The sequence below is a fragment of the Pholis gunnellus genome (assembly GCF_910591455.1).
Source record: "Pholis gunnellus genome assembly, chromosome: 15".
Lineage (NCBI taxonomy): Eukaryota > Metazoa > Chordata > Actinopteri > Perciformes > Pholidae > Pholis > Pholis gunnellus.
The window spans coordinates 6,700,866-6,718,201 of NC_136542.1; the positions used below are offsets into that span (position 1 = coordinate 6,700,866).

A 17,336-nucleotide genomic window follows, 5' to 3' on the forward strand; every position below is an offset into this window, starting at 1 on the left:
ACAGTAAAAGAGTTATAAATATGCATTATGGTCGACACATTTGACCTGACACAAGGTCAACACAAGTTAAATTTCACAAATATAACACAACACACCTTTAGCTTTGTGCTAAAAACGTCACACTAAACGACCAAATAACGTAAAATAGGTTAGCAGAACCTGATATTTCCCTCTCATTCAGAACTGCATGTCTACCAACTCTGAAAAACACACATTTGTCCATGTATGCCCTTATAAGCAAACTAAATAACACCTACATTTACAAAAGATTAGCAGTTAAGCTTAATGTATTTCATTCCGCCCTAAAACAGTAATTTTTGGAAGTTATGGAACGGCTCGTGATGCTACTGTGACTTCCTGTTTATGAAGTGCATCCTTTTGATTGGACGGTGCAACAGAGGTTTCCTAGCAATCAATGTAAACAGTGCTAAAGTCTCACCGCGCAAAGACACTTCTTAAGGTCTGATTTTACCGTTTGAAACTAGCTAATAAGAACAAAGAAAGGACTTCCATACACAAACTTGTGTGATGGATTTACAGATAGCTGTAACCAAATCCTGGAGTGCTGCACAACAAAACACACACAAACCATGAGACAAAACGCACACTTTGCCGGCGTCAGTTTACCTTTGAGGGCAGGTGGCACAGACTTGGTGGTGCAGAAGGTGTGTGTGTCAGAGAAAGGACCCTCCCCTGCATCGCCGATGGCCTGTATTCTGAAGATGTAGCTGCTCGACTCAGTCAATCGCTGGACCTTGTAGGTGTGGCTGGGGCCGCGGTAGATCGTCACGAACCTGGACACACAGAATAATGGAGAGCAAGAAAGACACAATGAATCACAAATCTAGAGGACGGATCTGTAAATGGGAATAAGAGGTGAAGGGCAGAAGGAAAAGGGGAGACAAACCTGAAGAGGATGAAAAAGAGAGTGAAAGATAAGGGAGAAGGTGAGGAGTAAGGTGAAGGTGAGAGGAAGGAGTGATGGCGCAGTGAATAGATTAGAGGAAGGGAGCGATGTGAGGATAGAGAAATTCAGTTAAAAACTTGGATAACAAGAGCAGTGAGGGATGAGGCATCGATAATTGGATTGCACTCATCACCAAACTGGTTTTGGAGACTGATTTAGACCACGTTCAGGATCGGATTGATGCATTTTCCATTTTCCAATGACTCATCACAGCTGTGCTTATTAACAGTTCTGGGTGCCTTACATTGCAGGCTGAACCATTATGTATATACATCTATATATATATATCTATATATATATATAGATATATATAACAGTGTTTTTGTTACTTCCTTTGTTGTTGCTTAGTTGAGACCTTGAAAAGAAACAAGGATGCTGGTGGGAAGAGAGGAGAATGCATCCCAACAAAGATAGCAGTGATTTATAAAACACAGGACGAATACTGACAGACCAAAGCCACAGATCTAATGAAATCTAGCACAAAAAAAGGCTTTCTGGCTGGATAGATTGACAGATTGATGAACTGAGAGAGAGAGATGATAAGTGAGTGAATGAGGGAGTCTGAGAGAAATGGGGATTTGAACTGAAAAGGTGGTTATTTATCTCCGCTATCAGCTTTTCAGCACAGTAAGGTAAAAGTCCGTGAGACGAAGGTTTATGGCAGAGAGGGAGTAGAGAGAGGGAGCGAGGTGACGGGGCAAGTGAGTAGAGGAGGCAGTGATGGAGGGAGAAAGTCAGAAGCGGATGTGAGGGAGTGGAGAAATAAAAGGAGGATAAAGAGCGAGGTGACTGGTAATTATAACGCGGAGATGATGATGGAGGATCTACTGGAAGAGGAAAGAGAAGTGAGAGGGAAAGAAGATATGAGACAGGTCACGGTTTAGTAGTGGGCTATAACTCCAGGTGAGCTCTTTATGTAGCTGCACTAGTGAGAAGTGATGTGTCTCTGGCTGATGTATGATGTTGTTGTTTATCCTTTGCCTCACTGTCTTAACCCCGGCAGACACCCAGCGCTGATAGAATTAATACTACGTGTATCCGAGTCTCTCCTTGTCCTCTCTCTAGACTCAAACTACCACGTGGCTTTACGTAAATGACACATTCTTACATAAAAACAGTAAAAATGTCAACATTTCCATCATTATAAGTTTCCATCATCAAAACAATAAGCGCTCAGCAGTGCAAAGACAATAAACACACACACACACACACACAAAAATCACCAGACCACAGTTAACAAGAGGAACTGCATCCTCCGTGCTGAGCCAAAGAGCCGACCGATCAGCCACAGCCAGGAGCAGAGGACAGAGAGCAGACATCCCTATTTTTCTGTGTTGTACTGAAAACATAAAATACATTTTGATCTATTTGATCTGCCTGCCAAATTTGCATATTGTGTTGGAACGGTGACGCTTGTTTTGTTTCAGATGCAGACATCTTGAAACGCTACTTTGATTGTACCAGACCTACATTTTCAAAACACAACACTATTGCATCATTCATCACATTTATTCTGGCGCGACATTATCAAACGCCTTTGTTTTGAAAAGCAGGTGGAGCCTTGAAAGCTTTCCTGTATATTTTCAAGTTAAATAAGCTTTTAGCGATACGCAGGAAGTCAACCAATAACTCTATCAACTTTACATTCATTCGTAAAACAGAAAAAGCAAATTATGATGAAAATAAACGTGTGTAGGTCTCCTTCCTGGTGAAATCATAATCACTTTTGCACAGGAATAAAAAAGTCAATCAGTTTCAATGCAGTAAACATTTTTGAGCATTGCTGGATGAATCATGCATGGCTACTTATTGATACGGTTAGCATTAGAGACAGAGCAGGAGAAACGGCTTGTTTTTCCCAAAGAGGCCGAACTGCTTGCTTGCTTGCTGGCTAGCTGTGAGGAAAAACAGATGTGTGTAAATAAAGAAAGAATTGACCGGATGCGAGGACGAAGGGACGGACAAATGACGAAGATGGACGAACAAGTAAACAAATGGGTGAGACATTGGAATAGACGTATGTATGGCTCATTCTTATGAATAACAGCAACTGAACCAGAGCTTTGCCCTATAGTGCCTTGTGCTTCCACCTGCATTCAAATATGACATCAGAAGGTTTAAGCCTTCTTCGCGCTGCGCTGCCTGGGTTGCCATGGCGCCCTTATATTCCCAAAACCTCGGCCTAGAAGGTATTCATGAAATCAAACAAACTTTAAAGCTTAAAGCTTTTAAAAAGGGCAACAACAGAGTGGGCAAAATGAGAAAAAAAAATGAAATAAAAGCCATGAGCGAGGGAGGACAGAACACGAGCAACAAGTCTGCATACAGGGAGATAAGAGTGGACGAATGAGGGAGGAAGAGGGAGGAAGAGGAAGAATGGGATTTAATATAAGGGAACCTGAGGAAACAGCTTTGATTATCATCTCGTACACCCACAAAGACGTGGCAGGGTGGATGGGAGAAAAACAAAGAGGGTGAAAGATGAGGTGGGAGGGATACAATGCAGGAAAGCGGGCGCACATTTCTCTAGAGATCCTCCGGGAGGTGAAGTCACCTTTCTCACAATAAATTGAGATGAATAAATATGAACGAGATCGTCCAGAGACGACGAGATCCAGCAAGAGACGGAGTCGGGGACGAGCCAATGTCAAAAACATAAATACACTGTAATGCTATTTGGTTAAAGAAAACCACGCCGATGGAATTGAATGGCCGAATGTGGAATCATATTTGCCGAAATTGCAGCTGGCTATTTAATATGTTTGCTTACAAAGCAATTTAAAGATTTGATCCTTTGCTTTTTCTTCAAAATGCCCTCCCTCGATACATTATGATTATGGATGAAGTATGTGGTTGCCATGGCAATTTCATCAAAAACGTCCTGCTAATTCATCCTAATAGAGGGTGAGGAGGAAGGGGGAGGAAGGGGGAGCCCTGTAAACCAGCTCAATCCATTCATCTGTTGTTAACCCTCTGCACACACACACACACACACACACACACACACACACACACACACACACACACACACACACACACACACACACACACACACACACACACACACACACACACACACACACACACACACACACACACACACACACACACACACACACACACACACACACACACACACACACACACAGCACTAATGCAGCCGCTAACACACCTAAACGCCCCGCCACAACCACCGGTAGCTGCAAGTGATGAATCCTAAGCAAAGGCAATTAAGTTGAATATGTCAGGAACCACACATGGTCACTAAGGAAAATTCAGTCAATTATACAATTATAGTTTGTTGACAGTTTCCTCGAGGCGATGAAGAGGAGAGAGTGGCATAATGTTTGTGTTTTTGGGGCTGTGTGGAGATGCTGCTTTATCATTTATACCAACCAAATGACCTGCAGTTCTATCGAAACAAAGCTTGAAGTGTGAAAATTCACCAAGGTCCATTGCTTTCCTTGAATATATAAAATTGATTATTTTACAATGGAGGTCGACCAACCAGATGCTCTCTGATGTTACGAGATTCAGGGACAGAAATAGAGGCGGCCGATCCTTTGCGGCGGCTGCCCTTAATCTCTGGAAGAGCTTTCCTACTCTTCATATAAGAGCTGCTCAGACCCCGGAAACTCGATGGCATTCAATTCAAAGTTGAGCGTGTTACGTTGACTTCATGCTCTATTATGCTGCAATTCTTTTATTATTATTGTGTTTATTTACCTTTTTCTTCATTTCTTTGCTATTTTGATGCTAGTCAGCACCTTGGTCAACTGTGGTTGTTTTAAATCTTCTATAAAAAATACTTTGGCCATGACAAAACAATTAGAATCAATGTAATAAAATGAGTCTTTTTAAAGATGTATTCAAAAACAACTCATACGCTACGCACCCTCAGCCTTGGATGCTTCTATGAAACCTTCAACCTGATCTTAATGTATAATAGAGCAATAGAACTGATAGCACTGAAAATGAATTTGAATAAATAAATGAATTCATTTTAAAAATCTAACATTTCCTTAATATAAGTCCTGAACTATTTCCAACCCCACACAAATTTTTAATTTATGAACTGGGATCGCAAAGTGTAAACCTTTTTAAATAAATTGCCTTCATTTCATTTAACTTGTATTAAATAATTGATATATTCAGATGAAAATCAAATTAAGATGAATCAAATACCTCCTAGATAGAAAAATAAATTGTGCTATAGAGGAGCTGGCCAGAGAGATCCTACTCAACATTATCAGTGTACAGAAATGTGGAGAAATATCATCCCGGCTGAAAAGACCACGAGAGCCAATTTGCTCCTACTTGAGTCAACCTCGTAAAAGTCTAAATCAGAATGCAGGGTTGGACTCGAAAAAGAAATTGCCAGATCAATAATGAACTAAATGCTATTCTGGGACAAAAGTCAAATGTTACGTGGAACACAAACAAACCTGCTCTGAGTGGCTTTTGTCATTAAATTCAGACTGTTTTCAGTGTCAAATATTTGACCAAGAACGCAGAAAACAATTTAATGTACAGAAGGAAATTTGACATAAATGCATTATTGTTTTAATGTATAAACGGGATGGACAACGTTAAGCCGTTTCCATGATGAGCATAAAGAAAGAGAGCGGTATCATAAAAACTGGACTGACTGTGGATACCAGAATATCATTGTTTTAACCGGTGTATGTGAAGCATGTAAGAAAATCATAAAAGCAAAAAAAAAAAAAGAAGCATATGCAGGGTAATTTCCCTCAAAATACCATCTGATCAAACAACGGTGCATGCTGACATATGCACATACACAAACAGAAACACACACTGTTAGCATACTGCCATACCAATCACTGTGCCAATTAGAAAAGGGTGAGTAAACCTCTCTAAACTGTGAAAGCTGTTATCGTTTGGCGAGCAGGGAGTGCGTTTGTGCCAACGTACATGGGATGCCTCTGTGTGTGTGTGTGTCGGAAATGTTACCATTCCAGGGGTGCCAACTTGATGCCAGCCAAGCCTTAATTCAAACACTGATAGATGGCCAACCGGAATGGTAGCGGGCTCGACGGAGGGAAGGCGGGAGATAATCTGACAGGTGGGCAGACGGGCTGGTATATAAAAGTGGCTCTTAACTGCTTCTGAGTTTGGTCTGTTACCTTCTTCTTTGTCCATGCCTCTCTTATTCCATCCCAATCCTCTTTATAAAAGATTCTGCCCTCCTTCCAATTATGTGTTTCACTCCCTGTCAGCGATTCCGTTGTGCCCCTTCCCCCTTCTCCCCACTCTGTCTCCCTTGTTTCGCTCTCTGACACACCTGTCTGATGAGTCGGTTAAATAAAGGGTTGATTGTTGGAGGCTGCATCCCAGCTGGTTCCAGATGCCCTCAACGTGACTATTCGTGGGTACATCTGGTTACTGCATAAACCAACACATGCACACACACACACGCACGCACGCACGCACGCAGGACCTACACACATACCACTAACTAAGCATTCAGGCACACACACGCTCCCTCATCTTCTCCCAAGCTGTTCATGTTCGGTCCATCTTGTGTTTGTGTGAGTGTTTGTGTGTAGTATTGACCTTCTGGGGTCTTATCTGCTGTATTGACTCGCTGTGCGTTGAACAGTCTGAGTAATGTGGTGTGCAAGGGCGGCTGTGAGGTTTAAAGAGCACTTCCTCACAATCACAGCTTCAATTCCCGCTCGTAGCTGAGACTCTATATATGAAATAGACACTCATCTTGAGTCCCACAGCTCCAAACGTAGTGTGTTCATTATTTTTTTAAAGTAATGCAGAGGGTGTGGGGCATACAGGAGCTGCTGTGAATGACTTCGTAGCATAACGATGATTTGTATGTACGGTGTGAACTAAATTTAGGATTATTTCTTCAATGCAGAAATGTAAGCTTTAATTGTTCATCATGATGTGTATGTTTGACGTTTTCTTTACGTGGCCTAGACTATAGAAAGATGGACCCCTGCTCGGTCTACACCACGAGGTAAACACCGATATAAGAGCGGTATAGATTAGTGTGTGTGTGTGTGCAACCCCACCTGTGGTTCTTGTCCTCCATCTGTAGTGTGTAGACCATGTCGTCGGCGAGCAGGGCGCGGGTGTGCGTGTTGCTGGCGTTTTCCCCCCACTTCAGCTTCAGGCTCTGAGGGCCAGCCGCCGAGCATTCGAGAGGGGGCGGGGCTGGAGGGAGGGGCCGTGTCCTTTCCAGCAGGGGTGGACTCAAGGGACTGGAGCCGATGGCGTTCACCGCCTGGATATGTACGCTGCAAGACAGATCACGAATTGTTCATTACAGAACGTCACTCCGAAAATCCCTGAGATAAAGTTGACATTTCACACGTATCGATCGGATACGGCTTGATATTTTCGGAACTTTAGAAATGGTGTTACCGCACCACGTATGTTGTGTGCAGGTGTTAAAGTTCACAAGCCAAAATAACATGTGCATAAATGCTGGGTGTATATATATAGGCTACTACGTGTGTTCTTACTGTGTTTATGTAATGGTGGTGGTGCAGTAATTTTCAGTGAAGAGGCTGATCTTGCTGGTTAGCTTTGACCTCGGAAGCGTCTGCAATTTCTTCGCCCACTACCAATCCCCCATTACTACAATTCAATGTACTTTCCAGGATGAGACTTAAATATGTCTGAACTTGTTGGCCCACTTTTCCATTCATCCAGATACAGTTGTGTTCATGAAAAAAAGCAATCGCTGCAGCAGAGGGTTTTACAAGATTTACCGTTTGAAAATAATTTTCCAAGCAACAGAAATCTATTTTTTCTTTTTGTCCAACTTGATTTATGTTGCCAAAAAGCCAATCCAGAAAAAAATCTACTGAGAAAATTCTGTGTGTATGTTTTTTGTGACTGTATACCCATATCATAAGAGATACTAAAATGCACGTACACACACACACACACACACACACACACACAAACGAGGACGTACAGATCTACTACTAATTAAAATGAACCTCCAGAATTAGATTTTTGTTTTTTCAAATCCCCCTGCTGCCTTTCTTCTCGGAATCCCCCTCCCTTCCACACCCTTTTTCTGCCAATGTCTGACCAGCTGATTAGCATCCATATCAGAGGCCCTCAGCTAGAGAGCATCTACCATCTGCCATGTAATTGCTGATTCTCTGTAACTGTAACCTTTTATTGTAATTCATGCAGCTGAGTGAGAGCCGATGAGAAAGGGCAGCTTTCCATCCATCCGGTAGGTAATTAAGCATTTAGTTAAAAGACGAGGTGAGGGATAGAGAAGGAAGAGAAGGAAAGATGAAGGATCTTAGCTTTTGATGATGAGGGATTACAATTAGTCATTTAGGGATTTACATATCAAAGTTCAGAATAGATGCTTTTTTGTTTCATCGTGAAATGAGGGAAACCGAGGGAACAAAAGGTGGTACATCAGCGGTGACAATACAACCATTAGGTTTGAGGTAAACGTGTCTCATGCTGAGCAAAACACTCAAACCCCTAACTAGTCACTCATCGTGTGCTCAAGTTATTGACAGCTAGACAAATGTAAATACAAAGTCTATGATGCAGTGTCTCCTTTAAATATTTGTTAGAAATTTACATTGTGTGCTTAACATCTCTGTTTAAAAGTGCACTTTCTTAGCACTTCAACTTTAGGGAATCTATATTCGGTGATGTGTTACTGCGTGGCAATTATCCTCTTAAAGTGTGTCTACCTCCAGCATTAGTAATGGACTGTGAAGGTATTGAGCGAAGATGCAAAAGGCTGCGAAACCTTGTATTTGAAAAAGAAAAGAAAAAGCCATTACTGCAAAAAAAAAATCTGCTGCCAGTTATGTTTTTTTTAAACTAAAGAGATTCTGCTCACTTGTTGGAGACCTTAAAGGTTATGAAGTGTTCTGTGAAAACGTGAAATGTAATTGTAAGATAAACTAAACAACTAAATCCTTTTCTAGGTAGTTGAGGTGGACTATTATTACTTTTTTTTACAATATAGAAGACTATATGAAAGTACAACTATTATTATTATTAGGGACAGTTGTCCCTAGTAAGGACAGAGGATAGGAAAAACAGGTCTAAATATTACTTCTCAACAATAAGACATTTTAAACCTGCACTGAAGCACACACAGTCCCACTCCGACAGAGTAAACAACATTTGCAGCAGTCCTTCCCAGAGCTATACACGCAAAATGGAATGCGAATAATATTATTTGAGTACCCCGCACTGCTGTAAACAACAACCGGAATTGCCGTCATTGCCACACACAAGGACTCCTACAGGCAGACTCTCATACACACACACACACACACACACACACACACACACACACACACACACACACATACCGGTGTACATGAGCGCACGCATGCACAGTGTTCTGCCTCTGTGTAAGCTGTTATGCAACAGAGTAGAGTGACATCGGGACAAAAACAACCCCAGAATGAAAACACTGGTGCGTGATTTTTGTGCCTCTTCAGACGTCACCCTACCTTAGACTCCACCCCCCCCCCCCAATTAAAAGAACCCACTACACAATCACATGCATACATACAATCGCATGCATAGTGAAACAGGGCTCTGCTCAAACATCATACAAGCTACAGCTACTATACACAACAACTGCCTCCTATATACCTGTTCCTTAATATTCATGTGTTACACTGTAGGGAACAGGAGAGAAAGTAAACAATCTTGCGCTTAAGCCTACATAAATAAAGGATTATCTTATGTCATGGACAGACAGCGAGTAGTTAGTGGTATTGAAGAGCAAAGGTCTCACCAGCATCTAACCCCCGAACCAAAGAGATATTTGCGGGTACATTTACATAACATTTAACGGTGGATTTTCATTTGGTCAACAAGCTGCGGTGCAGGACAAGACACGTGTTCATGTTTTTTTACTGTAAGTAAGATAAGAGGGAGACTAATGTGGGTTGTTGGTCGAAGTCTGTGGCTCTTGTGTTGCGTGGCTTCTGTCTGGCTCAGCGTGACCACCTTTATGCACGATTTGATTGGCGGTATTAATACAAGAGCTCCATTTACGTCGACAAACTCTAGAACAGCAGCATTGCGTTAAATCAATGCTAAACTAGGGGGCGCCATCATGAATCCCAAAAATATAAAATATAAACTTTTTTTTGCAAAGGAGAGGACAGACGTGATTCACAAGCAGATAAATATACTGTAGCAGACAAAAATGAAATGCATTTCAGTTGGACTTAAAGAATGTGAAAGGGTCACAGCGATGAACCCCCAGTGAATTATCACTCTGTCTCTTTAGCTCTACGGAGCATTTCATCGCCTTTCATCATCGGCCAGCAACTCCTGTTTTTGTTCTCGCAGCATAGATTTAAAATGCTGCAGGCAGCTGTTTTAAACAAAAAGAAATATCTAGAAACCGCCTACAGGTTTATTATTTAGTATTGAACATCTGCACAAAATTAATTTCTGTGGTAGTATGTTGTTTTTTGTTTTTTTTGTAGCTCCTGAAAGTCAAAATGTCAACCCATGATTTGCTGATCGTCATGAATACAAATCAAACTTTGCATCCAATGATAAATGTAAATGTGCCTCACATCAGCATGTCTACAGTACCTGTATTCGCTGTCTGGCTGCAGGCCTGCGACAAGGTGACTTGTCCCTGATTCCACAGTGATGGTTTGGTCGTCCAGGGTGATGACGTAGGAGGTGATTTCCGCCCCGTTGCTGTTTGGCTCGTCCCACTTCAGGAGGAAGCAGGTAGATGGGGAGTGACCTGACTCCGAGGAGGTCGGGAGGTCCAGGAGGGTGAGGGAGGAGACCGGGTCGGGATTCGTTGCCGGGGTCTGGAAACTCACCAGCTCGCTGTAAGGACCGGCACCTGCCTGATTCACCGCCTGAGGTGGATGCAAACACATACACAGAGTCAGGTGAGGATGATGAAAGAGATAAGGCAGGCAAAAGAGGAATTTGAGGACAGAAAAGACACAAAAAGAGGGACAAAAAGAAGAGGACGAGTGGAGAAACAAAAACAAAGACAAACAGATGAAGGTTAAAAGAGTGACACAGACAAAGGGTGAAAACTGACATAAAGAACGGAACAAGAAAAGGAAACCAGCGGAGGGAGCTGAATTTAAATTAGTCGTGAAAGCACATTAGTAGATTTCTTGTGCCGTGTTGCACATTTATATTCACCCCAAGCAGCCTCTATTAAATGTCCTTCAATCGCTTTTGAGTTGTAATAGTCTACTTCAATGCCTCAAACCCAGCGTGGAGTGAACCGGGACAAAGTATACCAGCTTTTTAAAAGTACATCAGCCGGATTTTCAAAGCTTGAACTTAAAATAAATAAAAAATAACTTTAACAATAAATGTTCAAATTGGCCACTGCATTTATTTGATTTTCCAAACAAAATGTGCACTGTGGCTGACAATTGTAACAGGCATGACAACAACAACAACAACAACAAAAAAAGCTGCGAGGAGCAATGGATTTATTGTCATGGTCAAAAAAAAAAGAAAATACAGCACTTCCAAGAACATGAAGAATGTACTAAAGCCACTTTCTCAGCAACACAGTTCATACAGTGCACATCAACGAGTAGGGGACATGATGTGCGTGCACTTCAAGAAAAGTCGTGATTTACTACTGACACAATTTTTTGGGCCCGACAAGAAAAGTCACATATCAGTAGTTTTTCTGATTCATCTTCACGTGTAAAATATTTTTTGTGAGACTTGAAAGACAAAGAAATGTCAGAAACTTTTTATCTACTGTATCCTTGTGCGAGCGTCGGGCCATTTCAAGTGTTCTCATAAAACAAGGGTTTGTCAGGCCATGCAGATATGAAACAGCGCTACAGTAGGCGAAACTGCACTGGCTCGCAGGACATAAGGAGTCACAGAGAGTTCAACCAAGTCGATGCTTTTTGTGTAGTTTGTTCTTGCAGTCCTCTTAAGAGGCACAGCTGTCTTTTTATTGCACACATGTGCACAGACATGCACAAAGACAAATCACGTACGCACACAAACGCATTGATCAGGACATTGGGTTGACCTTGTGCTCTCTGAACTATGAATGAGCCCATACAGAAATGAGTCATAAACCATGCTGTCAATGGATTCATAGCTTTAGAGGGCGCATCGGGGGGGAGAGCCAGAGAGAGAGAGTGGGTGTTAGACAAATACACAGATAAAAAGAGCACTTATTTATGCACCAGATTAAGAACATAAATACAACCAATTATCATCAACCTTTTATGCTTGCAGCTGTATTCATGTGTATGTTTTTATAGGCGTCTGTGTTCTAGTCCTGCATAGTGTGTGTGCTTTCTTATTTCCTGTAAGCAAACATCTCTTATGTGCCTGTGCACGAAAGCAGTCAATCTGTGTGTGGGGGTGGGAATAAAGGCCCAAAGATCTGAAAGCATCTGACGCGCCTGTTTTTAAGTACACCTATTTGTTTTAAATAGCCGAAAACTACTTTGACGCCTCTACTCTGATTTTAGAGCGTCGGATGAGAACCCAGCAACTGGACAAAGCTGCTTTTTCTGCAGCCACTGTGAAGACCGCTAAAAGGAATATAATTTATAAAAGAAATAAATGGTTAATTAATGATAATACTAGTAAAGTGACAAACCACCATCACCCCTTAATGAGAAGCCGCGACCCAAATCGAGGAAAATGTTCAACTTCTCAAATGAATTTAATGAAAAGATGGTGCAGTTTGAACCTGAGCTGAAAATGTCCTCTGTAGTCGTAGAATAGGGAGCTCTCTTCTGCAGAGAAATTGTTCCTGTATGTCCCCGTCCCACACATGTTTCACGTAAACGAGTAAAACTGCTTTGTTTGTTATGTCTGTAGATTCGTCCATTTGTAATGCAAAATGACCACTTGACATGTCATCCGACATGTCTTCAATTCGTCTACTTATAGTGTCATGTGACAGAGGTATAGTTTTCAGTTCATCCCCTGCTGATATTAGCATTACAAGGCATGAACGCCAAATATTGTTAAGGAGTGTGAATAGACGGCACTCCGCAGCATAAAACATCCCCTTCAAAATAAAAGCACAGGATTTTTTTTCAAGTAGGTTTTAATTGCACGTTTGTGCGCGTTACCTGTAGCCTGCAGCAGAAATCTGTGGCAGGCGTCAGGTCAGACAGCTCACACTGTGTGGCAGCTCCACAGTAGATGAGCTCCATGGGTTCGTCTTCCCTCGCCCACTCCAAACGATACTCGGAGATGTCTGTGCCCGAACCCTCAGGACTCTGCAACACACAGACACACACGCTGAGCTCAGGGAATCAAACGGGAGAAAGATATACTGCCATAAATAAAGAACCACATTAAAGCAGGCCGAAGGGTAATCAGGGAACTATTACTGGAGATAGGCTTTATTCAATTAAACACCGCAGGCTTTCTTTTTAAAGTGAATGCATAATCCAGGACGAGTTGGATTGCTACAAACAACATTCCTGGGTCTACTTGTCCACAACAGCCCAGGCAGACACATTTAAAGCAGCAGCTTTTTAGGTCAGTAGTAACAGAAAAAAGGAGGTTGTGCCTCTTCAGCCTGCTTTAGGAAATGTGGCTTCTCTGTCTCCTTCTGTCTGTCTGTCTGTCTGTCTGATGATTTCTTTGCTTATTAAACTGGTTCTTTCATTTGTTGAATACAGTGTGTGTGTTTGTCTCACCTCCCAGTTGAGCGTTACGCAGGTGTTACTGGTGAGAGTGATGAGTGGCGCCCCGCACTGGCCAGGAGGGCCCGCTGCAGTCGTCACCTCTGTCGGCTCAGAGTACGCTCCGAACTAAAAGAGAGGAAGAGACACCGCATTCAGGATGAGACATGTGTTGAGCCGGACACAGGCGGGAGGGGCAGCACAATTCACACTGGGTTGCCTGTTAATGTGTGTACATGTGAGTGCTGTTTTTCTTTTGCTGCCCTCTGCATGTTCCACCGATTGTTCAGTGTGTGTGTGCGTGTGTGTGCGTGTGTGCTGAGTTTGTGCCTGCATTCAATTAGCAGGTCTGAGTGCTAGTTCACTCTTGAGTGTGTCGATGATCAAACAAAGCAGATGTGAGCTGTGGAACACGGCTGCTGTTAGTCTGTCTGGGACACTCTGACCTAAAAAGATTACAGGCCCTGTGTATCTGCATCTATGTGTGTCTGGTAGTGTGGCTATGATAAAAATATTTTATATCGAATCAAATTAGTTTTTACATTTTTTATATTTTGATAATATAAACTGAGGTTCCACAGTTGTAGTACTTGATGTGCTGAGTAGATTTTATTTCCATGAGAACACAAAATCTCATGCCTGTAAAGTGGAAAATAAGAATTACTTTTATACATTTAGAAAGTTCTTTGTTTCCCGTTTCATCATTTCTTTTGTGGATTCTACGGCCTTTTTTACAGCAGGGAATTAGGCCTATTGTAGGCCTGTTGTAAAATGTAACTACGGTGCCGGGGTAGGAGGGTAATATTACGAGAAAAAACTAAAGATTGCACATAAAATTACATTAGCTCACATTAGCACAGTGTGTAATGGCTGTGGTGAAGCGAGGTGGTTCCTTGACAAAAAGAAAAACATCCGATTTTCCTCATACATTTGATTTGATAATCTCAGAAAATATTAAATGTACCACTTTAATCCCAGAGAATATCAGATTTATTTAGAGTAAGTCTTTATCGGAATATTACCCCTCTTCCCCGCTCCCTAATTTGTCACCTTGTCTTTTTCTTTCGTATTCCTGCTGTGTGTGCATTAGAATTTCTTACCCCAGCCTCGTTGGCAGCCCGCAGTTGGAAGCTGTATGTGGCACCAGGCAGCAGACTACCAACAGTGCACTGCAGCTCCGACCCGTGGTAAACCTCTGCTGGCTTGGTGTCCACCTCACTCATCTCCAGACTGAACACGCACTCCTCGCATACTCCTTCAGCGACAGGGGCTTCTACATGAACAGAGAGAGAGAGAGAGAGAGAGAGAGAGCGAAAGAGAGAGAGAGCAATTACAATCAAACTGTGATCAGAAATCATTAATCAAAAATCATGTGTGATGGAAGGACACAACAGATAAGATGTATTTTATACATACACTTTCATCAATATTATGTGGACATGTGTCAGGGGCATTTTTCAATCCCCTCCAAGGGATTCTTTCCTCCACCAGCTGTTTCACTTTGGGTGCAGTATGGTGAAGGTAATAAATGATGGAGACGGTGGGGAAAACCCTCCGATACATTATGTGTGACCTTCAACTCGAGACAGTAATTGCAAGAGCGCTGCCTGAATGTGAGCTGATTAGGGCCGTGGCCAGCACTATTAAACTGGTTAAAACAAGAACTTTAGGCTGGGAAACTTTTGCCTGCCAACAGATAACAGTACTAATCTGCAATAATGGGCCGACATTAGTAGAATTAAATCCGATATGAGGCTAGGTTAGGCATTTGATGGGCTAAATTAGGGCTCAATTTGGCTGAAACATGGTTGACAGAGGTTAAATTAGAGTTGGTCAGGGAAACATTTGAAGCTGCCAGAGGGCGATTTAGATGCCTAACATAAAATAATTCGAATACATTCTGGTAAACAAAACTAAACACAGTGTATTTGTATGCTTGCACTCACCCCATTCTAACTGCACTTCCTTGTGTTTGGCTTTACCCACAATCCTCGGCGGCTGGCAGGGCCCTGGTGGGACACTTAATGTACGGACCGGAACACTAACAGTGCACTTCAGGAGCAGTGATAAAGACAGGAAATCAAAACAAAAGAGAAGGAAATGCAGTTAAAGATCAGTTTGAATAATGACTGAAAGAAATGTTAATAACAGTTATCTATAATTAACATTTATGCGCAGGATGTAGATTTTCCCACAATTTTCTCAATGAGCAACACTGATGCCACACTCCCAACGCAAATTCACAGTTTACCTGGTTACTAATCTGAAGTTGTTTTTGCCTGTGTGAGTGTGTGTGTGTGTGTGTTTGTGTCTTACCGGGCTGTGTCCTCCGGTGGTGATGCTACACACACGTAGGCGGTAGAAGGTCCCAGGTGTCAGGCGCTCACACACACAGTCTGTTGCTGGACCACTGTACGCTACCTCCCACTGGCTCGCTGCACACAAAAACACAACCGATCACATACATACATACATACTGTACATACTCAGAATCCCTTGTTGTTTACACGTATGCTGCAGACAATCAAATTATTAACTGCAGACCACTGTGTTGATAAGTATTATTCCTGCTGAAAAGGAGCGCTCGTGTTACGCAAATATGAATATAGGTCCCGTTTGTACCACAGCACAGAAAGCAATTTTGCAGCAGAAGGGGATCGCACTGAGATTATGCCATGCATACACTGCAGCTATTTACATACTGTGATGACGGTGAACTTAAAAGCGCAACACATGAAAAGGACAGTGTTTAGTGACTGCTTAGCTACACACACGAAACACACTTAATACTGTCGTAAATCACAGTAAACACAATGAGACGAGTCAGGGCCATCCTGAGAGTTCACCGTCGGTGCATCTTAGTGAGGTGAGGAGGTAAAAAAGGACACAGGGAAAATGAGGATATGGATACAATAAACAGATTAGAGAACAGGGGGAACTGTCTCGCTGTGCAGGGCATGTCTGATGCTTAAAAGCCCTGAAAACCAATTTTCACAGTCAGCAATTGAATAGAACACGAAAGCAAAATGTATTGAATGTGATGAATTTTTTGATGAATAAAAACTGTGGATGTTCGCCGACTCTTCTGAACTTTTCCTTTTCCTTTTGCTTATTCAGTCATGGGAAGAAGATGAGCTTAAGACGTTCTACTTTTCTGTTCTTTGATACTCGACACTGCTCTTCAATAAACAACTAACTGTATTTTATGTGATTGAATGAATGCAGAGTTAAAAAATGATGCCTCTTTCCTCTCACTGCTAAAGAAACAGGAGAACATTTGGTTCAAGAGCAGATCCGTGTAAATTCTGAAAAATGCTGTGTGCTAAATTGATGCTAACAAAGGCTGAATTATAGACGCTGTACTTCTCAGGAGATTAAGTGAGAGAAATGGATGAATCGAGAGACCAAGCACAGGGCAGAAAGGACGGACGGAACATTTTGAGCTTTGTTCTATAAGATGATGGAGTGAAAAGGGACTCAAATTAAGCTGAATGTGTGGAATGTATGGATAGAAAGAAGCACAGACAGATTGATGTAAATTGTACCTTCAGAGCCTCCCTCTGAGATCTCTAGCAGGTACGTAAGAGCCTCTGAGCCCCCGGTGTCCTGGGGAGGATCTGTCGAGGAATAGATCAGTTTAGTTTTTTTAATGACATATAGCATCAATCCAGAGGTCATTATACAATAACTCAAACTGTGAGAGGCTTTTG

General features: G+C 42.1%; 1 protein-coding gene across 1 annotated transcript in view; it reads right to left on the minus strand.

The window, feature by feature from the left end:
* The window catches only part of fndc3ba (fibronectin type III domain containing 3Ba), a gene marked incomplete at its 5' end in the record, with an annotated part of 62,903 nt that overhangs the window by 4,415 nt on the left and 41,152 nt on the right, over positions 1 to 17,336 (minus strand). The window contains 9 exons of the mRNA XM_079175220.1: positions 628 to 794; positions 7,018 to 7,242; positions 10,562 to 10,842; positions 13,066 to 13,215; positions 13,642 to 13,755; positions 14,727 to 14,899; positions 15,573 to 15,678; positions 15,943 to 16,061; positions 17,172 to 17,243. Of these exons, the coding sequence (XP_079031346.1) occupies positions 628 to 794; positions 7,018 to 7,242; positions 10,562 to 10,842; positions 13,066 to 13,215; positions 13,642 to 13,755; positions 14,727 to 14,899; positions 15,573 to 15,678; positions 15,943 to 16,061; positions 17,172 to 17,243 (1,407 nt within the window). The remainder of the gene's footprint in view (positions 1 to 627; positions 795 to 7,017; positions 7,243 to 10,561; positions 10,843 to 13,065; positions 13,216 to 13,641; positions 13,756 to 14,726; positions 14,900 to 15,572; positions 15,679 to 15,942; positions 16,062 to 17,171; positions 17,244 to 17,336) is intronic.